Here is a 19550-nt window from a genome sequence, read left to right as displayed (position 1 = left end):
ATTTTGATCAAAATGTCTTTAATAGAATCAAATAAAGACAAAGAAAAAAGTATTTTATGATCTTTCATGATTCTAACTACTCAGTGTTTTGTCAGGGTTGTTTTGATGAATGCACAGATGATATCCTGGCAATGGGAAATGATTAATTTCCCACGGCACACCTGACCATCTTCAGCACACTACTGTGCCGCGGCCCACCGGTTGAAAAACCGGATGTCCACACATTTCTATAAGGCTTTCTATAAGTGAACACTTATCAGCCCTACCTGGCTCTGTGCTTCACTATTACGTGTTGTAGAAGTGGTCATCCCGAGCTGTCGCCTGTAGCGTGCCCGTAAAAAACAATGTGCATGAACATTTTCTCTTTAGGAGGTCACAGAGCGGTCTTCAACCTTGATATTTTGACGTCGATATTGTGTCCTGTACAGGTTTGCCCGTTGACGGCCCGTATCCACCCATAAGGGCAGTTGGGACTAAGGCCTTTCATTGATTATCTTTGACGCTTTGTCAATCATCTGACTTAGCAGCCGTCTCTTTACCTGCCATGCAACAGAGTCCGTGGACACAAAGATGAACTTCAGCAGCCTGTTGATGATGTACCAGGACGGAGTTAACAGTCCGGACTCCAGCGAGGAGGACACCAAGCTCTCTATGCTGCCCCACCTGGCCGACCTGGTGTCTTACAGCATTCAGAAAGTCATCGGCTTTGCAAAGATGATCCCAGGATTCAGGTAGGAATTTCAAGACGTTCCAGTTTTAGTGGATCTTTCAAGAATAATATTTTTATACCTAACTGAGAAATGAACCTTTCCTATGGAAGCGTTTCTGCAGCATAATTAAAAGTTTCGGAGGATTGAATTTTAATTTTATTTCTGAGTCATTTGATGCAGTTACATTGTGAAAAGGAAAAAGAATTTCTGTTAATCCGTTTTAATTGTCAAATGAGAAATTTCCAATTGAATTTTGCTACACGCTGACTAAAGAACTTTTTGAAAATAAAACGTCAAATACTATTTTCTTTATCATTTTAATGAAGTGACAAAATGAGCGGTGTTGAAGAAGAAAAAGCGGTTCTGCGGATTGCTTTTCTTTTTAATTTTGAGTCAACATGTGCAGCTTCATTTTGAAAAGCATTTCTGGTATTGACTCTTATTTTTAATTATGCTACAGAAAGGCTTCCATATTTTTCATGATGTTTCTTATAAAGCTGTTGTTTTGCTGCATCAAATACGTTTATCATTTTGGTAGTTGCGTTCATGCGTAATGCAATGTTTGATGGGTAGTGATATATGTAAAAAGAAGAGAAAATTTGCCTTTTGTTGGTTAAAAAAAATGTTTTTAGCAAAGGAACAGATTTGTCAATCATATTACTGTAGCACCAGTGCAGCCACTCAGATAATCGGCTAAAATAATCCCACGTGGTTCCACAGCTATGAACAATAAACACTCTTGATCTAAATAAGTAACATCAGTGAGACTAACAGGAAATATCTAGAAGATTGAGTCATAATTTAATTGAACTCTGCTGGTATTTTTGGTTTATTTTGAGTGTCAAAGATGCAACTTATGTGAATGTCGGCCTGCAGGAACACAAATCTGAACGTTTGGAAGCCATCGACTCGACGTTTTTGAACCTTTTTCTCACGGACTCGTTTGCAGTTTATTAAGTCTAACAGTCAGGAAGTGAGCAGACGTTTGAACAAAGCGCTTCCCACATGCAGAAATGGGACTTCAAGAATGTCCTAGAACATTTCATGTGTACGTGCTGAGCTGTGAGGTAGCCCTGCATGCACACACACAAACACACACAGAGGTGATGACAAAATGACAAACATAAACGGCACAGCGCCCTACTTTTACAGTGAACTTACTCCCTGCACACTCATTGTTTCTCGCGCACATAAACATCTGCTGAGGTCAAGACTATAGGAGGTCAGGTAGAACTTTCTGACACATAAACGCACATTATCTCCTACAATGATCTCTCTGGAACATTTCCTGTGTGACCGGAATAAGAAGAACACAGCGACGACATTTAAATATTTAATCTGTTGCAAATGTTTAGCACACCTCAGCATCACTCTGTGTTTTTGAAGCTTCTGTTTGTCTGCTTTGTAGTGGTAGAGCTTTCGTTTTTTCACCATGTTAGCAGCTGTAGCTGGATTTAATTTGTGCGTGCACTCAAACCCTGTTCTGAAGGCTTTGTGCATTTTTATAGCAGCTGACAAAAGTTATTTTTTTATGAAAAATATTAACAAAATTCCTCGGTTAATTGAAAAGCTTCCCCCCTTGAAATTTTTGAGCTGAAATTTTTAGCAAAAATTTGATTTTATTGTGGACCTAATTCTTTTTCAGCATTTCGATGTTCTGAGGTCAGTTAATTGATGTTTTTTTCTTTTTCGTGCCTGTTGATGCGTTTTGATTGTGGATTCAGTTGTAGGTCTGAGATCAAGAGGAATTCAGCCTTTTTTTCCACTAAAAGATCTCCAAAGGTCTTTAAATATTTCATGATTTTCTACACTTTGGGGCGAAAATATGTGAATTATCTCAAATCTTGGAGAGGAATTTTGTTTTTTGACACAGCGTTGACAGTTCTAGCTATTGGATGGTGTCTTTCAAATCATCTGTCTGTCTGTTTTTGTTTCACAGGTTTGTCTTTTTGCTGTGTTAGCACAGTAACCGCCTATTATTTTTCTTCATTACCGAGTTTAATTTGCTTTTGCTAAAAAGACGAGGCGCTGTTAACAAAGAAACCAAGTTGTTACATTGGAAGAATGATCTGTGTTGTTACTATTTGCATTAAAACTCTCCTGTGGAAAAGAACGGCTGAAAGTTTCTCTTAAGATGCTGCTACTTGCAGAATTATTCAATCCAAACCAAAAATTAAAGATGTGACAAAGGGAGTTTTATGGGTGGAAAAAAATGTTCAGTTTTAGATGATGTTCATTGAACTTATTTCTTTTCTTGCAAATGCTTCCAGAGACCTGACGGCAGAGGACCAGATCGCTCTGTTGAAGTCGAGCGCCATTGAGATCATCATGCTGCGCTCAAACCAGTCCTTCAGTCTGGAGGACATGTCCTGGAGCTGCGGGGGGCCCGACTTCAAATACTGCGTCAACGACGTGACAAAGGGTTAGTTCCACAGGAAAATCCCGGGCCGCATGTAAAGCGTTAATCTGGGGCAGGATTAGTTTTCACTTCCGTTGAGTCTTCTACAGACGCTCACACTCCGCTTTCTTTGTTCCTTTAAAGTATCAGATGTTGACTTCAGGTTTTTCTATCAACACAGCAGCTTTTGTTTCTTCACAGAAGAAGCCATCTCTCCGTCCATCCCATAAAAAACAGTGTGAGGCCTCCAGAGACCCTATTTCCCCGTGTCTGTGGAGGGAAAAGTGCGAATGTTTCCGGGTTGCTCACGCTTGTGTCCTGTCTGCAGCCGGTCACACCCTGGAGCTGTTGGAGCCTCTGGTGAAGTTTCAAGTTGGTCTGAAGAAACTGAACCTGCATGAAGAGGAGCATGTGCTGCTCATGGCCATCTGCCTGCTGTCTCCAGGTACTGCAGGGGGTTCACTTTAGCTCTTTGGTGTCAAGAAAAACCTTCTTCTGGAAGGATTGCAAGAAAACCAAAGGTTCTAACTTGGCGTGACCATCCACAGCGCCATAATGGAGAGACGGTGGTGGACTCTGTGGATCTTAGATGTTACCAAAACGTCTGGTGTTGAGTCGATTCACATCTTTATTTAGGGCTGTGATTCGTTACTGTAGGTGGCAGTCCGACCCACAAATCAAGATCAACAATCCATACATCAAATCAATATATAATGTCTTAATGGTGGCTAAACTTTTGTCTTTTAACTGAATTTATGGAAATTAAAGCAATATATAATATATTTACAGCAAAACACAACAGATAAAAACACAAAGATAAAAAAAAGACATTTATCATTTTTAAACTTTTCACACCCAGAAGTTTTTCTCTCAACTTCCTGGTTAACTTCAGCAGGAAGCAAAATATAAATAAACTCTCTTTTGCTTTGAATCATTTAAAAACAAGTCTCCACAGTTTTTTCATCCTCTGAGTTTGGCAGACTGTAGTTCCAGTCGATCGATGAAGAGAAGATAGTAGATGAAGACACAGCTCCACCTCAATAGAAATAGAACAACTAGAAAATAATAACTATAATCAAAACAAAGTCAGTTTTTAGAACGAATTTCAGTAAGCTGAACCTTGGTCTCACATTTCTCCACTTGCAAAAAAGCACTCGATACTTTTACTTTCAAAATGGAGCCTTCACCGACACTTTACTTTGAAGGTTTGTTTCATTTCAGTTTGTTTGGTTTATATACTTAAATCAGACACGATTCGGTCATTTTAAGGCGATACTCGGATCGTCTCAAATGTATTTTTACTACACTGTACTATATCAATAAATATCACAAATCGGCAATCTCTGACATCACAAATATTTGTATTTGATTTTTCTGGAATGAACCGCAAGTATCCGAGTATTCGGACGTTCAGATACTCATCACAGCTTATAGTCATGTATCTTTTGTTCCTCTTTTCTGCCTTTTCAGTGTATAACCTCACATCTGTGAATACTCATGTCAGTAAAAAAATTCACTTTTTCTGGATGCATGAGGGTCTTATGTAATAAAAACACAGTAGAAGCCATAAACACTTTTCTGCAATCATCACTTTGCTGTTCACGGAGCTGCAACATCCAGGCAACACGTGCTTGAAACCCTTGTGCTATCCTAGGCACTTTACCATTGGGTCATCTAGACCAGTGTTTTTCAACCTTTTTTGAGCCACGGCACACTTTAACCTTGACAAAAATCCCGCGGCACACCAGCACCCCCCCCCCCCCCCCCCCCCCAAAAAAAAAAGCAGAAACTCATAGTCTGTTTTGATCTACAGCCCCCCCCCCCCCGGCAATCTGACGTGCATTTTTGTGATAATTGTGGCAGAAAAAGCAGGAAGTTGCAGATGTTTTTTCTAAAAGATGTAATAAAAGTTAAGTTACATACAAACTGTATGTTCGTTGTGGTTTCAATCCGTGTAACAAGGACGACTCATTGTACGCTAAGGCGCTGTCCCTTTAAGCCAATGCATCATGGGAGTTGTAGTGTGAATACGGCGAGAAAACGGCAGAAACACTTGCGTCTCTGAGTTTCATGGTTTTGTTCACTTGTTCCACGGTCTGATACCGGATTCTGTGGAAAGCTACACCGCTAAAGACGAGCTTTAGCTGGTGTTTTTGTTGGAAATGACTGAGTTATGAGCTAAATTGGAACAAGGAAGTTTAGACTTTAAACACTTCTGATTGGTCAGACTGATGACATGTGATTAAGCCTTCAAGAATGATTGGTGGAGTCGTGGCGACAATAAAAGCTGCGGGACTTTTCAGAAAACAGTTATAGCTGCAGGTAAATCGCGGTGCCGTCATTCTTATCAAAATGTCTTTAATAGAATCAGTTAAACACAAAGAAATAAGTATTTTATGATCTTTCATATTCTTAACTACTCAGTGTTTTATCAGGACCTGTTTGGATGAACAAAGAGCTGATTTCCTGGAGATGGTTAATGTTTTTAGATCAGTGAATGAGGGCAATTTCTCCACGGCACACTTGACCATCTCCCACGGCACACTAGTGTGCCGCGGCACACTGGTTGAAAAACACTGATCTAGACCCACTAGACAGTGCGCTGAACCTTTTTTCTTCAATGATTTGTGATCTTCACTGGTGTCCATGGATTACATGAAATCTTTCCACCTTTATCCACCTTTGTCATGGTAGGGAGAACACCTCAATGGAAGGGGGGGTCATCTAAGATAGCACAAGGGTTAAAAATACTCGACAGAATTATCGGACCAGATGCTGGTTTTTGATGATTTGCTTCAAAAATAGTTACTTTTTGAGTTTTTAATGATTTCAAAAAAAGTTTTAAGAATGAAAATTTCTCTGAATCATTTGGTTTTTTGCGTCAACATGCAAGCGCCGAGCTGTTTTTCTCAGCTCGAGAAATTAAGTTAATTGCATAAACAGTCAAAGATGATAGTTTGAAGAGTGCATGTTTATACGTCCGGTGTTAAACAGGAAGTGAAACAAGGCAGCAGGCTGATTATTCCAAACTCCTGCCTTTGTTAGAAGTCTGTAAATTAAAAAAAAACAAAAAAAAGAACAGAGACCTTTTGACCTGTGTTGTCTCGTTTTTCATCCAATCACCTCAACTTCAACCGTCTCTGAATTCTCTCCCTCATCTAATCGCAGACCGCCCGGGTGTCCAGGACCACGCCCGCATCGAGCAGCTCCAGGACCGCCTGTCTGAGGCTCTGCAGGCCTACATCCGGGTCAACCACCCAGGCGGACGCCTCCTCTACGCCAAGATGATCCAGAAGCTGGCGGACCTGCGCAGCCTGAACGAGGAGCACTCCAAGCAGTACCGCTCGCTGTCCTTCCAGCCGGAGCACAGCATGCAGCTCACCCCGCTGGTGCTGGAGGTGTTCGGCAGCGAGGTGTCATAGCAGCAGAGGAGGTGTGTGGGCTTGCTTACGACACCGTCACACACAGGATAATTCACCAACTCGCGCTGCCTTTTCCTCAAGAGAACTGCAGTCCTCACGAAGCCTTGGACCCGTGGGAGAACTGCCTGGGTCGCACATGCTTTTTCAGTTTTCAGATCCCCCTTTTTGTACCTCAAGAAGCCCATCTCAACCGCAGCCACAACTGGACCTCCGGATCATCTAATGAGACCTCATTTATGCTTTTGGCTCCTGCAGCTCTAGGATCACCAAATGTTCTTCTAACCTCTGAAAACCTGAGACTGCATTCAATGTACAGTTTACAGACTGGGCGACGCCGCCGCCATCCCCTCCGTCATCACCCGGGAAACTACGTCTGCCACGGACACGTTGGCGGATCTCGTGCTTCTCTCATTTACCCTCATGACATTTCTCCATGGTAACGGCTAGGCGAGGACAGAAAAAAAATGCACATATTTACATCTATTAGCCAGTAAGAACTTAGATTACTAGAGGCGTTCGCTGGTTTAGAGTATGTTAACAGCAAAGGCATCCAAATATATGAAACAGCAGAGGACATGGGCAACCTCCAATAAATGCATAGAAATGCTTTGTTTATAGGTCTTAAATATTCTAACAGAGTTATGCTTCTGCCCTTTCAATCTATATCTATACATACATTTATCTATAAAACGATGTGCAAGAAGTTGGAATCCTGCAAAACCCAGATAGATGTCAGAAGCGGAGATGTTGTCAGGAAATGTGCAATTTGAAGCAGCATGGAACGGAGGTGGGAATCATGGGAAAAAAAACAAAAAAAAGGGGGGGGGTACCGTTGGATGTCTCTTTGTCACAGAGGGAATGCGAGAAAACAAGAATGTATGGAAAATTTTACATAGTTGGCAGTTCTTGTTAAAAAAAACCGCTGGTGTTTTTATGGTACAAGTCAAATGTTTTGACATGCCAACGCAAGCAAAGTGAACGGATGAATGGGTGTGTGGCGTGATGGTGTGGCGGCCGGGCCTGGTGGCGCCCAGGTCCGACCGTGCCACGAGGAGCAAATATACTTCAGAGAGTTTGGAATCATGTAAAGGATCTTGAGAGCCCCCCCCTCAGTTTTGTTTGTGTCTTTGTAAGGGACACGCAGAGCGGCGGGTGGGGGCTCCTTCTATTTTTGATATCTGTGTACAGTGTGCTCGACTTTTGATGGACCACAAGGGGGTGTGCGTTCAGGCTCTGACTGAGGGTGCAGTGCAAACAAAGTGCTCGCCTGCCGGCCCCCTCACTTTGTGGAGTCTGCGGACGGACAAACAAAAATCTCATGCGTTGAGGATCCGGAGTGAATGGTTTTGCCGGATGGATTGCTGCTAAGACAGAGCTAGACCCAGCTGTCGCCTCAGGGAAAGTTTGTCTAACGGTTTTGTGTACTTGGTTTTTACAGTGTGTGTGGCGTACGCTTACAATCAGGAGACACAGATTATTACTTTTTTTTATTTTATTTTATTGTAAGCTCTAGGCATCACTGTGATCATACTGAATAACAGCATAAGGAAGCTAAAGACGAAACATTTATAAACAATTATCACAAGACTTTTAATTTGTTAACATTTTTAATGAAGACATTTTAGGTACAGACTCTATTTTTTTTTTATGTTACCCCCTTTTTACAAAATGATTTCAGCCAAATTAATGTAGTTTAATTACCGAAGGAACAGTTTTTATTTTTATATTTAACAGGACGTTTTGATGCTAAGAATTGTCATCACCGGTTTTTCTATGACTTCAACACCAGCCGCATAAGCAAGGTTTTTATCACTACTTTATCACTACATATCACGTTTCTGTTGACACGGCGCACGCCCGTCCTTCATGCAGGCCTGGATCACCCCCTTGTGGAGGAACTGTGTAAATACCACTCACTAAATCTGTACATAGAATGAAATAATAATAATAACATAGGTAAAATATGACAAGAAGCTAAGCTGTTGTTGAAATGATGTTTGGAGGCTCTATGCAAGTAGAGAGAAACTCTTACACTGAGAATGGACGCAGGCACCGTCTGAGGAATTTACTGAGCTGCTCCAGGAAGCACTGATCGAGTCTGCCAGGGTCGGAGAAATCTGTGGCTGTGACTGAAGCTCAGCCTAATGTGCGATCCATCTGAGGGGGGGTGTAGGGGCAGTCGTGTTACCACGGGGGCAGCTTTTATGTTGGTACCTGACAGCTCAGTAAGTTCTGACTATTAAGCTTCCTGTCTGTTCATTCCATTTAGTGGATATTTTGTCCTTTTTTCTCCTATTTCAATCGATAAGCTTTCTAGAAATCCACCGTATATACAGAAGATTTTTAGTTTTGATCGGCATCTGACTTCCTGTCTGTCTTGGTTGTTGATTTGAATGTCCGTCAGGGTTTCCTTGTTAGCTAGCGCTTCGCTTTCTTTGTCCAAACAGTTTGAAGAAGCAACGCTGAGCGCCATGGACCTCTGGAGCCTTCTGCAAGTGCATGTAAAGAAGCTTCCTGTTCTGTGTTTCCTTGGATTTTAACTGACAAAACGTCACTTTTCTTTTTCTTTTTTTTTATGAAGATAGGATGCCCATTTGTTTTTTTTGTTTTTTTTATATATTTTTTCCTTCAGCTGAAACCACCAGGAAAAAGGACACAATCAGATACATCCATCATTTCTTTCCAGAGCTAAGGACAGACTGAACGTTTGATCGTTCAATGACACTGCCTCAACGGACAGACAGGATTCAAGCTGTTGGCGAACCTTTGCTTTGGCGCGCCTCTTCATCCGACAAGCAGCCGTTCAACCGCCGTCTCCCATCAGCAGGATTCTTGCTTTAAAGCTTTAAGTGGGCAGCCAGCTGTGGGGTGCACCGAGGCCCGATGGTGGCGTGGAGAGTGAAGCGGCGCCTGTTCGCAGGCAGGAGGCGCTGTGACTGGACCTACAAGACTGTAAAGCTGTACAGAGATCACAGGAGCTGAACGTGTTTTCAAAGTAAGCTGTCGTGAAGTGCTGATGGGGCAGAGTGAGCAGAGACGGACTCTTCAGACCCAAAGTGTGGAACTCTTTTTCCTGTGCCTCGCTTTGAGGAATCCACGTCCTGTGACAGTTTGTTGGTGTTCATCCACATTTACACGATTTGCTTCAGAGGGAATGCAGGACGGGGCTCCGTGGAGAGTCTGCTCGGCGCTGAGGGTTCATGGGAGTCGCTCATCAGTCGTTTACCTCTGCTGCTTCAAAAGTCTTAATCCAGGGATGCATTTTTTTCATCATCAATGTCACATTTGATGTGTTTCATCAATCAGGCTTTCGGTTTGTCATGGCTGCAAACTGCAGCTCCTCCGCTCGTGACCCCGAGAAGCGCCGAGTTCTCTCCTCGCCGTCCTGTCAACCCAGGTCAGACGCTCCACCTCAGTAGCCTTACTTGTAAAGACCTCACTCAGCTAAAAACATCTACCAGATACCTCAATAACTAGCAGGAGGACTTCTCTCAGTAGCCTTCGAAGGGAACCAAACATCAGTACACAAACGACAGACGTACAACCACGCAGTTTTCTTCATGCCTCATCCGGTTTCCAGTAGAGTTCTGTTGTCGGTCGGTAAACCAGCGGATCCCAATGTTTCTTAGCTGTCCTGCTTTTCTCCGCCGCTCCTCGTCTTCTCCTCCGTCTGTCTCTTCAGCAGAAATGTGCCGCTGTGCGTCGGTACTCCGATTAACAAAAGTACTACCTCCTCTCTGCACATACAAGTATATACTTCTATTTTTGTTACCGTTGTTTTTGCAGCGCAAAGTGTTTAACATAAAAAAACATCTATTTTAGTGAAATATCAAGCTCAGATTTTTATTTTAACTCTAGATTATCTTTTGAGCATAGAAACTATTTTTTTTTGTTTATTTGCTTTTGAATGCTGGATGATGGTTACCTCAAATCTCAACCTAAACCTTCAAACACAGAAGGCGAAAACAGCTGCAGTTATTTTTGCCCCCAAAATAAAGACTTTCAGCCTGAAAGGAATTAAAATATTTTCAACTTCCAGCATAAAAATGAAGATTGTAACAGATCAGATTTAAAGGTTTTAGTATTCTATGGTCGTTTGTGATGCTCAAAAGTTAAAACCTCATCTTTGAAGCATTTTTGACTTTATTGAAAAAAGAAATCTTTTTATTAAAATGTAAACACTAATTATCAGAGATTTTCCTCATTAGTGAGCTAACTTATTGTCCCAGTTGGAATGTGATCTGGACTTTTTATTAGGTTTAACATCAGGTTTTTTTTCCTTTTGCTTTTGCCCCTCTGGCTCTGTAAGGATTTACCCAAACAGCCCCTGAACTGCCCCACGCCTTGTTCAGACTTCAAATATTGCCTCCCAACCTTCCAGGACTCCTTGTGTTGGAGATCCGTCATGTGTTCATCATTTCATCTCCGTTGGAAGAATCTGAATCTGCTTAAAGCTCAAATGTGATCAATAAGAAAAACCTGTTGCAGCTGCTTGAAACCTCCCAAATGGCTGATAATGACGCCCTTTTTGGGGGTCTTTCTCTCCACATCAGAAAAAAAAAAAAAAAACCTAACAGGCTTGTTAGTCCTTTTTGCACAGTATCAGGATTTTAACTGATTCCACCTTAGTAAAAAAAGAAAAAAGGGAGATGAAACTTGTAAAATTCTGTCCCCAATACTTAAATTACTGATCATTTTTCCTGGAAACAAAGGAAGTTTGAAGGTTTCTGACTGTCGGTCACCTTCGTCGGCCGTCTTTCTGGATTTCTGTGTGGATTCTTCTAACCAACGCTCTCCCCTGTCTGTGTCACAAGGGTCTAAAACATTGGGATCCAACTTTAGCTTCCGTACTTGTGTGTGTTTGGTGTTTTGTTGGCTTCACATGCAGGCATGTCTCTCACCACTCTGCCTTCTTTTGTTCCCAACCGACTGGTTCTGAATCTCTGCTTCGTCATTTTGCTTTCTGTTCACTTTTCAGACGCCAGGCCGTCAAAACGATATGCTGTGAATGACACACCAGGCCTTTCAGTAGTCACTTTTGTACGAAACCACCTTAAGAGAGATCATGTTTTGTTTGTTGAAAAATGAAAAAAAAAAAAAAAGTTTGAGCGTTTTCCTTCAAGGCAGGTCTCTTTAGCTCTTGATTGCGTTTTTCTGCTACCTCTCTAAATGTGCGCTTTCTCTAACACGCATGCACTTAAACTGCTTTCACAGGTGAGCCCTTAGTGACACACCTGCAGGAAAAGAAATCCCAGAACAGTCTTTCAGACAGACACACGGGTGCACCTCTTCTCTCACCAGCAGTTTGTTTTTTCTTTCTTTTTGCCAATGATGCACTTGTGATTATGTCTCTTGGATGCTCTGCAAAAAAAAACCTAAAAAAATAGTCTAACAAAGATGTGTCGCCTTTGTACGTCCTCCTCTTAAACCTCTAATCTCGGAGACAGACCTGATCTCAGACAGGTGATCTGAAATAAATGGACATTTGTCTGGTTTGTACAGTTAGAAAAAGTTTGGTGTCTGTTTAAAAAAGAAACATATAAATGCACATAGCTGCTCAGATCAGGTGTTACCTTGGTGTGCCTGGAACCCACAGCCTTATTTTGGGACTATATCAGGGGTTTTAAAGAGAATACAAGGCGTTTCACTCGTTTTCTGTTCACATCCGCTCTTAGGTTTCTTCCTTTTTAACTATCCAACAGTTGGTTTTCCTGCGTAAGAGCGCGCGTCCTCACAGGGACGTGCCGTCCGTGTTGAAGTTTTATTTATTCTCCTTTTTTTTTAAAGTGAAGTTCTTTAAAATAAATAAATAGATCTTATGAATCCCTTTGAGTTGTAGTGTTGCGGCAAAGTGTAATTATTATTTAATTGGACCTAATTTAAGTTTGTATTTTGTTTTTCTAAGTAAAAGTCCTATACACTGACCTTTTTCACGTCGTTCAGTCGAGCGAAACGGATCCGAAAGAGAAGCAAAAGGTTTGAATCCGATTAGTTTAAACAAGAGTCCCAGGATAAGAATCCTTCACACACACACACACACGCGTGCACTGCTCCGTGCGGTGCACACACCAGACTGTCGTGCTCTTTTGCAGAAATTTGTTTACTTCATCAAGCAGTTGTTTGTACCTTAACCATGTCTCTGTGGTCAAAAAGAAAGACACCTGTTTCATTTTTGATTTTTTTTTTCTCTCTTGTGTAATTTTATTCCTTTGAAAATGATTCTTTTTGATTATCTGTATTACATGTAAAATACTGATAATATTTTGGAGAATCACAAATAAAACAGCTGTATATAATAATGCAAAACTTGGGAATCTGTGCTTTTTGTGCCAGGAAGACGCAAAAGAAGAGAGAAATGGAGGAAAAAGCAGCTTATAGGCAAATTCAACCACTTTCTGATGCTATTTTTAAAAAAAGGGTAAAAAATCTTATTTTTTTAAGGATAATTTACCTTTTAAGTACCGTATTTTCCGGACCATAAGTCGCTCCGGAGTATAAGTCGCACCAGCCCAAAAATGCATTATAAAGTAGAAAAAACACAGATAAGTCGCACTGGACTATAAGTCGCATTTTGACGGGAAATTTATTTGACAAAATCAAAGACCAAGAACTAATAACTTGCACAACCTCATATGACACAATCATAGCAGAATGTTTATCTCATAATTTCACAGTAATTCTTTCTCATATTTATTTATTCCTTTCATGAAGCATCATTGGCCAACTAATACTCTGTTTTCATCCTGTATTTGTAGAAACAGTTGTCATTTTTATTGCATTTCTGAATCTATGAAATCATTGGAAAACAGAATATTATGTTGTTAGCCTTCAAGATCGTACTGTAAAAAAAGTTTGCTGATTCTCTGAGTCACTTAACATACTCTTAACACTTAACATACCTCATACATCAAATTGACCCAGGAACATCATCTCTGTTCCTCACAAATGAACATAACAAGAGGGTTAACAATGTATTTATTTCTAATATAAGTCGCTGCGGAGTATAAGTCGCACCCCTTGCCAAACTATGAAAAATAGTCCGGAAAATACGGTATTTATTTTAAGGTCAATCAAGTCATAAAATGTCTTCAGAATATTTAAAAACCAAACTTCAGAAGTTCACTAAATTAATTATTTCAAGCAACCAAACAGTAACTACTAAAGAAGACAAACACGTATATCTATATGTAGACTTATAAATCTGGATGAATGGTCATGGCTTGATAGAAAAAATTAAAAAGGAAAAGATAATCGACCCAAGTAGAATTGTTTGTGGGGTTATAGTTTCTGCCTCTAGATGTCACTAAATCCCAGCAAATTGTCCTCCACCCACAGAAAAGCCAACCTCCACACAAAGACTCAAAGACTCATCTGGCAGCTTCTGAGCTCTTCCTAAAACTGCATCAGTCTAACTTTTTTGAGTGGTCTTATTTCCTCAACAGCATCTGAAGGACTTCAGGTTTAGGCTACTCTTCTCCGAATTTGACGTTTGCAGTGGAGCAAAAAGAGTTTAGCAGTCACAGATTATTCAAGGTGTCAGACTGAAAACAATCCGTTTAGTCTGTAATGTTCTCCAAAAAATACAAAAAACGTCCAACTGTGAGAGACAGAATGAAGATTCCAGGAAAATCACATTACTAGATTGTTGATTTACTTATGTGTATGATGGAGCAGAAAGTAAGGATCTGTCTCCTAAGAAGAAGCAAATATTGTTACTTCTTCTTTAAGATGCTCTTCTATTCTCCACTCATTACCTGTATTAATGTCACCTGTTTGAACTGGTTATCCATATGAAAGACGACCGTCTACGTCACTAAACAGTCAGACTGCAGCCTCTCCACCATCACCAAGACCAAAGAGCTGTCGAAGGACTCCGGGGACAACATCTGAACAGGGGGTACAGGGGTACACATGATCTGGAGAACAGCGAGGAAACAGTCCAGAACCGCACAGGTGAAGTGGTCGATGACCTGAAGACGGATGGAACCACCATCCGTCTTAACAAAGGTTAATATGGTAACGCACAACGTTGTCATGGATTCAAACCCTGCAGAGGCCCCCGTTTTAACCAGCACATGTCCAGGCCCGTCTCAAGTTCTCCAGAGACCATCCATCCAGATGATCCAGAGGGGGATTGGGAGAAGGTCACGTGGTCAGATGAGACCAAAATGGAACTCTTTATACAAACCCCATTCGTCATTTTTGGATGCTTCCACCCCCACTGTGAAGCATGGGGGTGGAAGCATCACGGTGTGGGGTTGCTTTTCTGTGAAAAAGACAAAGGATGAGGTTTTGAGCAAAAACATTTTTTCCATCAGTGAAGATGAAGCATAGCTTTGTTTCATCTTCCAGCGGGATGATGATCGCCATGGCAACGAAGGAGTGGCTCTGTACGAAGCACTTTCGAGGTTCTGAAGAGTTCTATCCAGTCTTTGGACCTCAATCCCACAGAGAACCTGTGAATGGAGTTGAAAGTACCTCTTTTCCAGAAACGGCTCCAAAACGTCACGACTCTTGAGAAGATCTGCATGGAAGAATGGGCCAAAAACAGCAATTCAAGCCTGGTCAAGGCCTACAGGAAACCTTTGAGTTCATTGAAACTAGGCTTACATTACAAAGTATCGAGGTGAACTTTAGTTCATTTTTCTGCTCCATTATAGAAAGAAATTATTTAAAAATTAAACAACGTGATCTCCTGATTGCGGTACATTCTTGTCTCTGACTGTTGATGTGTTTCTATGGTGAACATCACAGTCCAAAGTCAGACTTTTAGGTGGAACAAAAACGAATACTTTATATGAATGTTCTATATGTTTGGAAGAAGTGCTTCACAAAACAATGAACCAAAGTGAAACTACAGTCCGTGAAGAATCCAGATCAAGCTGACAGGCTGTGGAAAGGACCAAACGTTCCCAAAGAAAGCCTTACAGGCTTCCCATGAATCCACCGACAGATCAGTAATTCGGGTTTTACGTAAGTTATGGAGGGCATACCTGAATCTAAAGCAAAGAGGGCTCGGCTGGTTTCTAACCGAGTCCAGCAAGTGTCTGAGCTGCAGCTGTGATAAGAAGCTCATTGTCTCTGTTATCAGCTTCAGCAAAGGAAACACTTTCCTTTATGAGAGGAAGGAGATGATTCATGCCCACAGTTCCTTCAGCCTAAACCTTCAATACTTTCAACCGCTTTTGTGCAGCTTTTCCTGCACTTTTTACATTAACACTTAAGCAATGTACTAGATCAGAGGGTAATACTATTTGTCTGGAAAGTTCTCATAAATTAGTCCTTCAAACTTCTCATCAGCTGTAGAAAAGTTACATACAGGAGCTCAGAACAAAGTCTTTGAAATAGTTGCACCATATTTTATGACAAATAAAAAGATTTCCAGATGCTTTATTTATTAAAGTACCACTTTGATCATCTTTTGAAATATTTTTAAATGCATTCCCAGTGGTTTTTTAATTATGATTATGCTGTCATTTGCCCAAACTTGTCATTTTCTTGGACATAGTTTTTTTTTTTTTTTTTTTTTCTTTTTAACTTGTCCTGTCCAACAGCTGGGCAGACAGATGAGAGCTGAGGGCCTCTTGTGTTGGACAGATTTTACTTTAACAAGAGGGGGTTCTTGGACATAGTTTCTGCAGAGTGGCAGGAGTTCATTGGTAACTTACCCCCGACTTGTGGGCGGGCCTTTTAACATAAAGCAAGCCCACCCCCACTTTCCATCATCCCTCTTTCACCAGCAATATTGGGGCCATCCAGCCGTAGATTCCAGCTCAGATGAGGAAAAAACAAGGAATCTAGTCGTCTACAACTTCATGCATCAGCGTATTTTCTGTGTCACACATACAATCGTTTTCAAGTGGCATATTTTTATCTGCAAAGAAATAAGCAGAAATACAATTTCAAGAGTAATTTTCTTTATGTATGTCCTTAATCATCAGAAACAAACATGTTAAAAACACCAAAAAGACCTTTTTCCTCAGAGTGCGTCTTCATGGTAACCGCTGGATCGGTGTCTTACTGACAAAAACAAGGACGTTGCAGATTTCTTTAACTATTTTAAAATAACCTAAAAGAAATGAATAAAATCTCTACTGGCTTTTTCTTCTGCAAAAAATGAATCCACTAAGAAAAAGTGCTGAATGAATTGTCCACTTTTTAGATGTATTAAATGTTAATTTAATGATTTAGATGTATTAAACTGAAGACTCAGTGTTTGAGCTTGTGAGGGAAAATGGAGTGGGTGGAGTCGAAACAAAGGATGGAGGAGATGCAGACTGACAAAAGTGGCATTCCTTTGTGTGTAAATAATGTAGTGTTGGACTTTTCTCCTGATGGTTTTGTCTTATCTCATGATAAGGCTGCAGCTGTGGCATGATGAAAGGAAAGAGGAGAGCCTGCCTGACGTGATAGACAGAAAAAACAAGATAGTGCTTAACGCTGATTAACCCAACAACAGCTGGAAGGGCAAAAGGCAGCATTCATAATTCCAGAAGTTTCCTTTTGATCTAAAAAAAAATGGGAATATTTGATCGTGTTCTCACGTGAGCAGAATGAGACCAATGCTCTCCCTGTGACCATGGAGGAGACTCTTTTCTCCTGGAAAGAGACGGACGGAAGGAGGAAGCTGCAGGAGATGGAAATAATAATAATAGGTTGGATTTATCTGCGCTTTTCCAGACGCTCAAAGTTCTTCCATTATTCAGTCATACTTGGTGATGGTAACTACTGATGCAGCCGCAGCAGGCGGACTGACAGAAGCGTGGCTTCCAGTTCACGCCTACCATCAACCTATGAATGTTCATAGGCATTCACACAGGGAGGGTGAAGCCTCTTGCCCAAAGACACAGTTGGGGATCGAACCCCCAACCTGATCAACCACCTGAGCCACATGTTTGCAAAAATACTGTTTGAACAATAGACCCTCTTCACGTCACGTCCGACAAAATGGCGAAAGCCAGGCCACTGTGTCATGTTACTTCTGGTTTACGGGTATAGACTGGCATCTGAACGCTGTTTAACACCATTCTACGTAAATAACACCACCAATGGTAGCAGAAATGTTTACAATATTTAATATTTAAGTGTCCTACCTAACTGTATTTGTTTTCTTCTCTTACACTGATTGTTGCCTTAGGGATAATTGTTGTTTTAAGGGGTATTTTAAGGGGTGATTGTAAAAACAGGATTGGTTAACAGGTGGCTCAGCGAATATTTTACGCTATTTTATTCCATGTTTCCTCTGCTGGCTTTTAACAGTTAAATTTGGCACATTTAGTTGAATTTGTAATTTGGCAAATGCTTTTATTTTATTTCTACCTTTATTTCTACCACCTCACTTTGACTTTTTAATTGTTGGCGCCTGCACTATCAAATGTTGTATTTTAACATATATTAAAGGTTTATTTGATCCTTTTTTTTTACCTTTAGTTTCCCGCAGATCAGACATGGTTCTCAGCAAAAGCAAAGGGGAGCAACGTTAGAAAACATTGCAACAGTAATTGGTTTGACTTCAATGCAAGACTGGCTGAAATTGTCTTTTGCTCGATTTTCAAGGATCTTGTGAACATGCAAATGTAAGCAGCGCTAACTGGGCCTTTGCAGCTCTACATCTCATACCCATCGTGGAATAAACAAAAATCGTACAAGTATTGTAACCTTTGTGTAACTTTGATCGAGACAGAAATGATCTACGACTCGTTTAATAATTTGGGGAAGCAGCTTTCCAGGATTTAGCTGGAAGGATTTCTTTGTATTTTAGATTTGTGAACAATCTAAGAGAGGAAAACAAAAACAGTTAGGTAGGGCATTTATGAAATAAATGATGCAAACATTTCCGTTGCGATTGGTAAAGTTGCTCTGTATTATAAACGTAGAATGATGTTAACCCTTCTGCTATCCTAGGCACTTTAACATTGGGAGTTGGGTCATCTAGACCCACTAGACAGTGCTCTGAACCTTTTTCTTCAATGATTTGTGATCTTCACTGGTGTCCATGGATTACATGAAATCTTTCCACCTTTATCCACCTTTGTCATGGTAGGGAGAACACATCAATGTAAGAGGGGGGTCATCTAAGATAGCACAAGGGTTAAACGGTGTTCAGGTGTCATATTTTGCTAGTCTTAAACTGGAACCAACGTTACACAGTGGTGGAGATATTGCCTTTTTGTCTGACGTCAAGTGCAAATTAATAAAAATTTGGCAATTTTGTGGTTGAGAGAAACAGTTGTGGGAAAACCTTTGTTTACATAGCTACTCATGGATGGATGACTGTGTTTTCAAGCACTAAAGAAAATCCTATGAGGCCACAGAGAATCCCTCCACTCTGTTGTGGTTTCCATTATTACAGCTTCTCTTTAGTTACTCCAGCATTTCTCATCCTGGAGCTGATGGCTCCTCCTGTCCGCCTCTCTTATCTCACCAGCTTTCACAGCTCTGGAAGGGATAAAAACGTTGATCTTCTGCAGCTACATTCTTCTATAATCACCAAGATTGTGCAGTCATGTTGGAAAGCAGCTCGGACACAACAACAAGCAATGGCCCGAGCACACGCATCTGCACACAAAAACCCGCAAGGTGTTATTGGAGGCCGTGCCAGGCTTCCTGAGGCGCATCCTGCTGACGGGGATGCCGAGGTTGCGCTGACTTCCTGGAACGGCGTCGCGCGTTCTAGCACTGCTGAGATGAAAGAACATCTTGACCCTAGTAAAAATGGAAGTATAGTTTATGGCCTTGATGTAAAAATAGAAGAGAAACCAACAACAGACATGGATGAATGCATGCCTTGTTCTAAAAACAGATCCTTTTTATTTTTGTCTTCATTCTTTTCTTGTACAATTTAACCCTTTTCTGTCTGCACACTGTTCAAATCCCCTTTAAAAACCCTTTGGGCAGTTCTTATTTTTATAGGTCTTTTGAAAATGAGCTAAAATATGTGAGTAAAGTAAAGATGCAGCAGAAACGCTTAAGAAGCAGATATAATAATATCAATATAAGCAATATGAGATTTTAACCAAA

General features: G+C 40.9%; 1 protein-coding gene across 5 annotated transcripts in view; it reads left to right on the top strand.

Annotated features, from left to right (window-relative positions):
- vdralpha (vitamin D receptor alpha) overlaps positions 1-12836 on the top strand; it is a 65848-nt gene extending 53012 nt beyond the window's left edge. For 4 of the 5 annotated variants that reach the window (XM_023956221.2, XM_023956222.2, XM_078949472.1 and 1 more), the window contains 4 exons: positions 554-731; positions 2981-3132; positions 3437-3553; positions 6277-12836. In XM_023956221.2, the coding sequence (XP_023811989.1) occupies positions 554-731; positions 2981-3132; positions 3437-3553; positions 6277-6530 (701 nt within the window). In that variant the 3' untranslated portion in view covers positions 6531-12836. The remainder of the gene's footprint in view (positions 1-553; positions 732-2980; positions 3133-3436; positions 3554-6276) is intronic. The other variant, NM_001128516.1, reaches the window with a different exon arrangement.
- Positions 12837-19550: the final 6714 nt, after the last annotated feature.

Source organism: Oryzias latipes, chromosome 7 (assembly GCF_053564925.1).
Source record: "Oryzias latipes strain Hd-rR chromosome 7, Olatipes_Hd-rR_3.1".
Classification (NCBI taxonomy): domain Eukaryota; kingdom Metazoa; phylum Chordata; class Actinopteri; order Beloniformes; family Adrianichthyidae; genus Oryzias; species Oryzias latipes.
The sequence above is the reverse complement of the archived record's forward strand: the minus strand, read 5'-3'. Positions and strand labels throughout refer to the sequence as shown.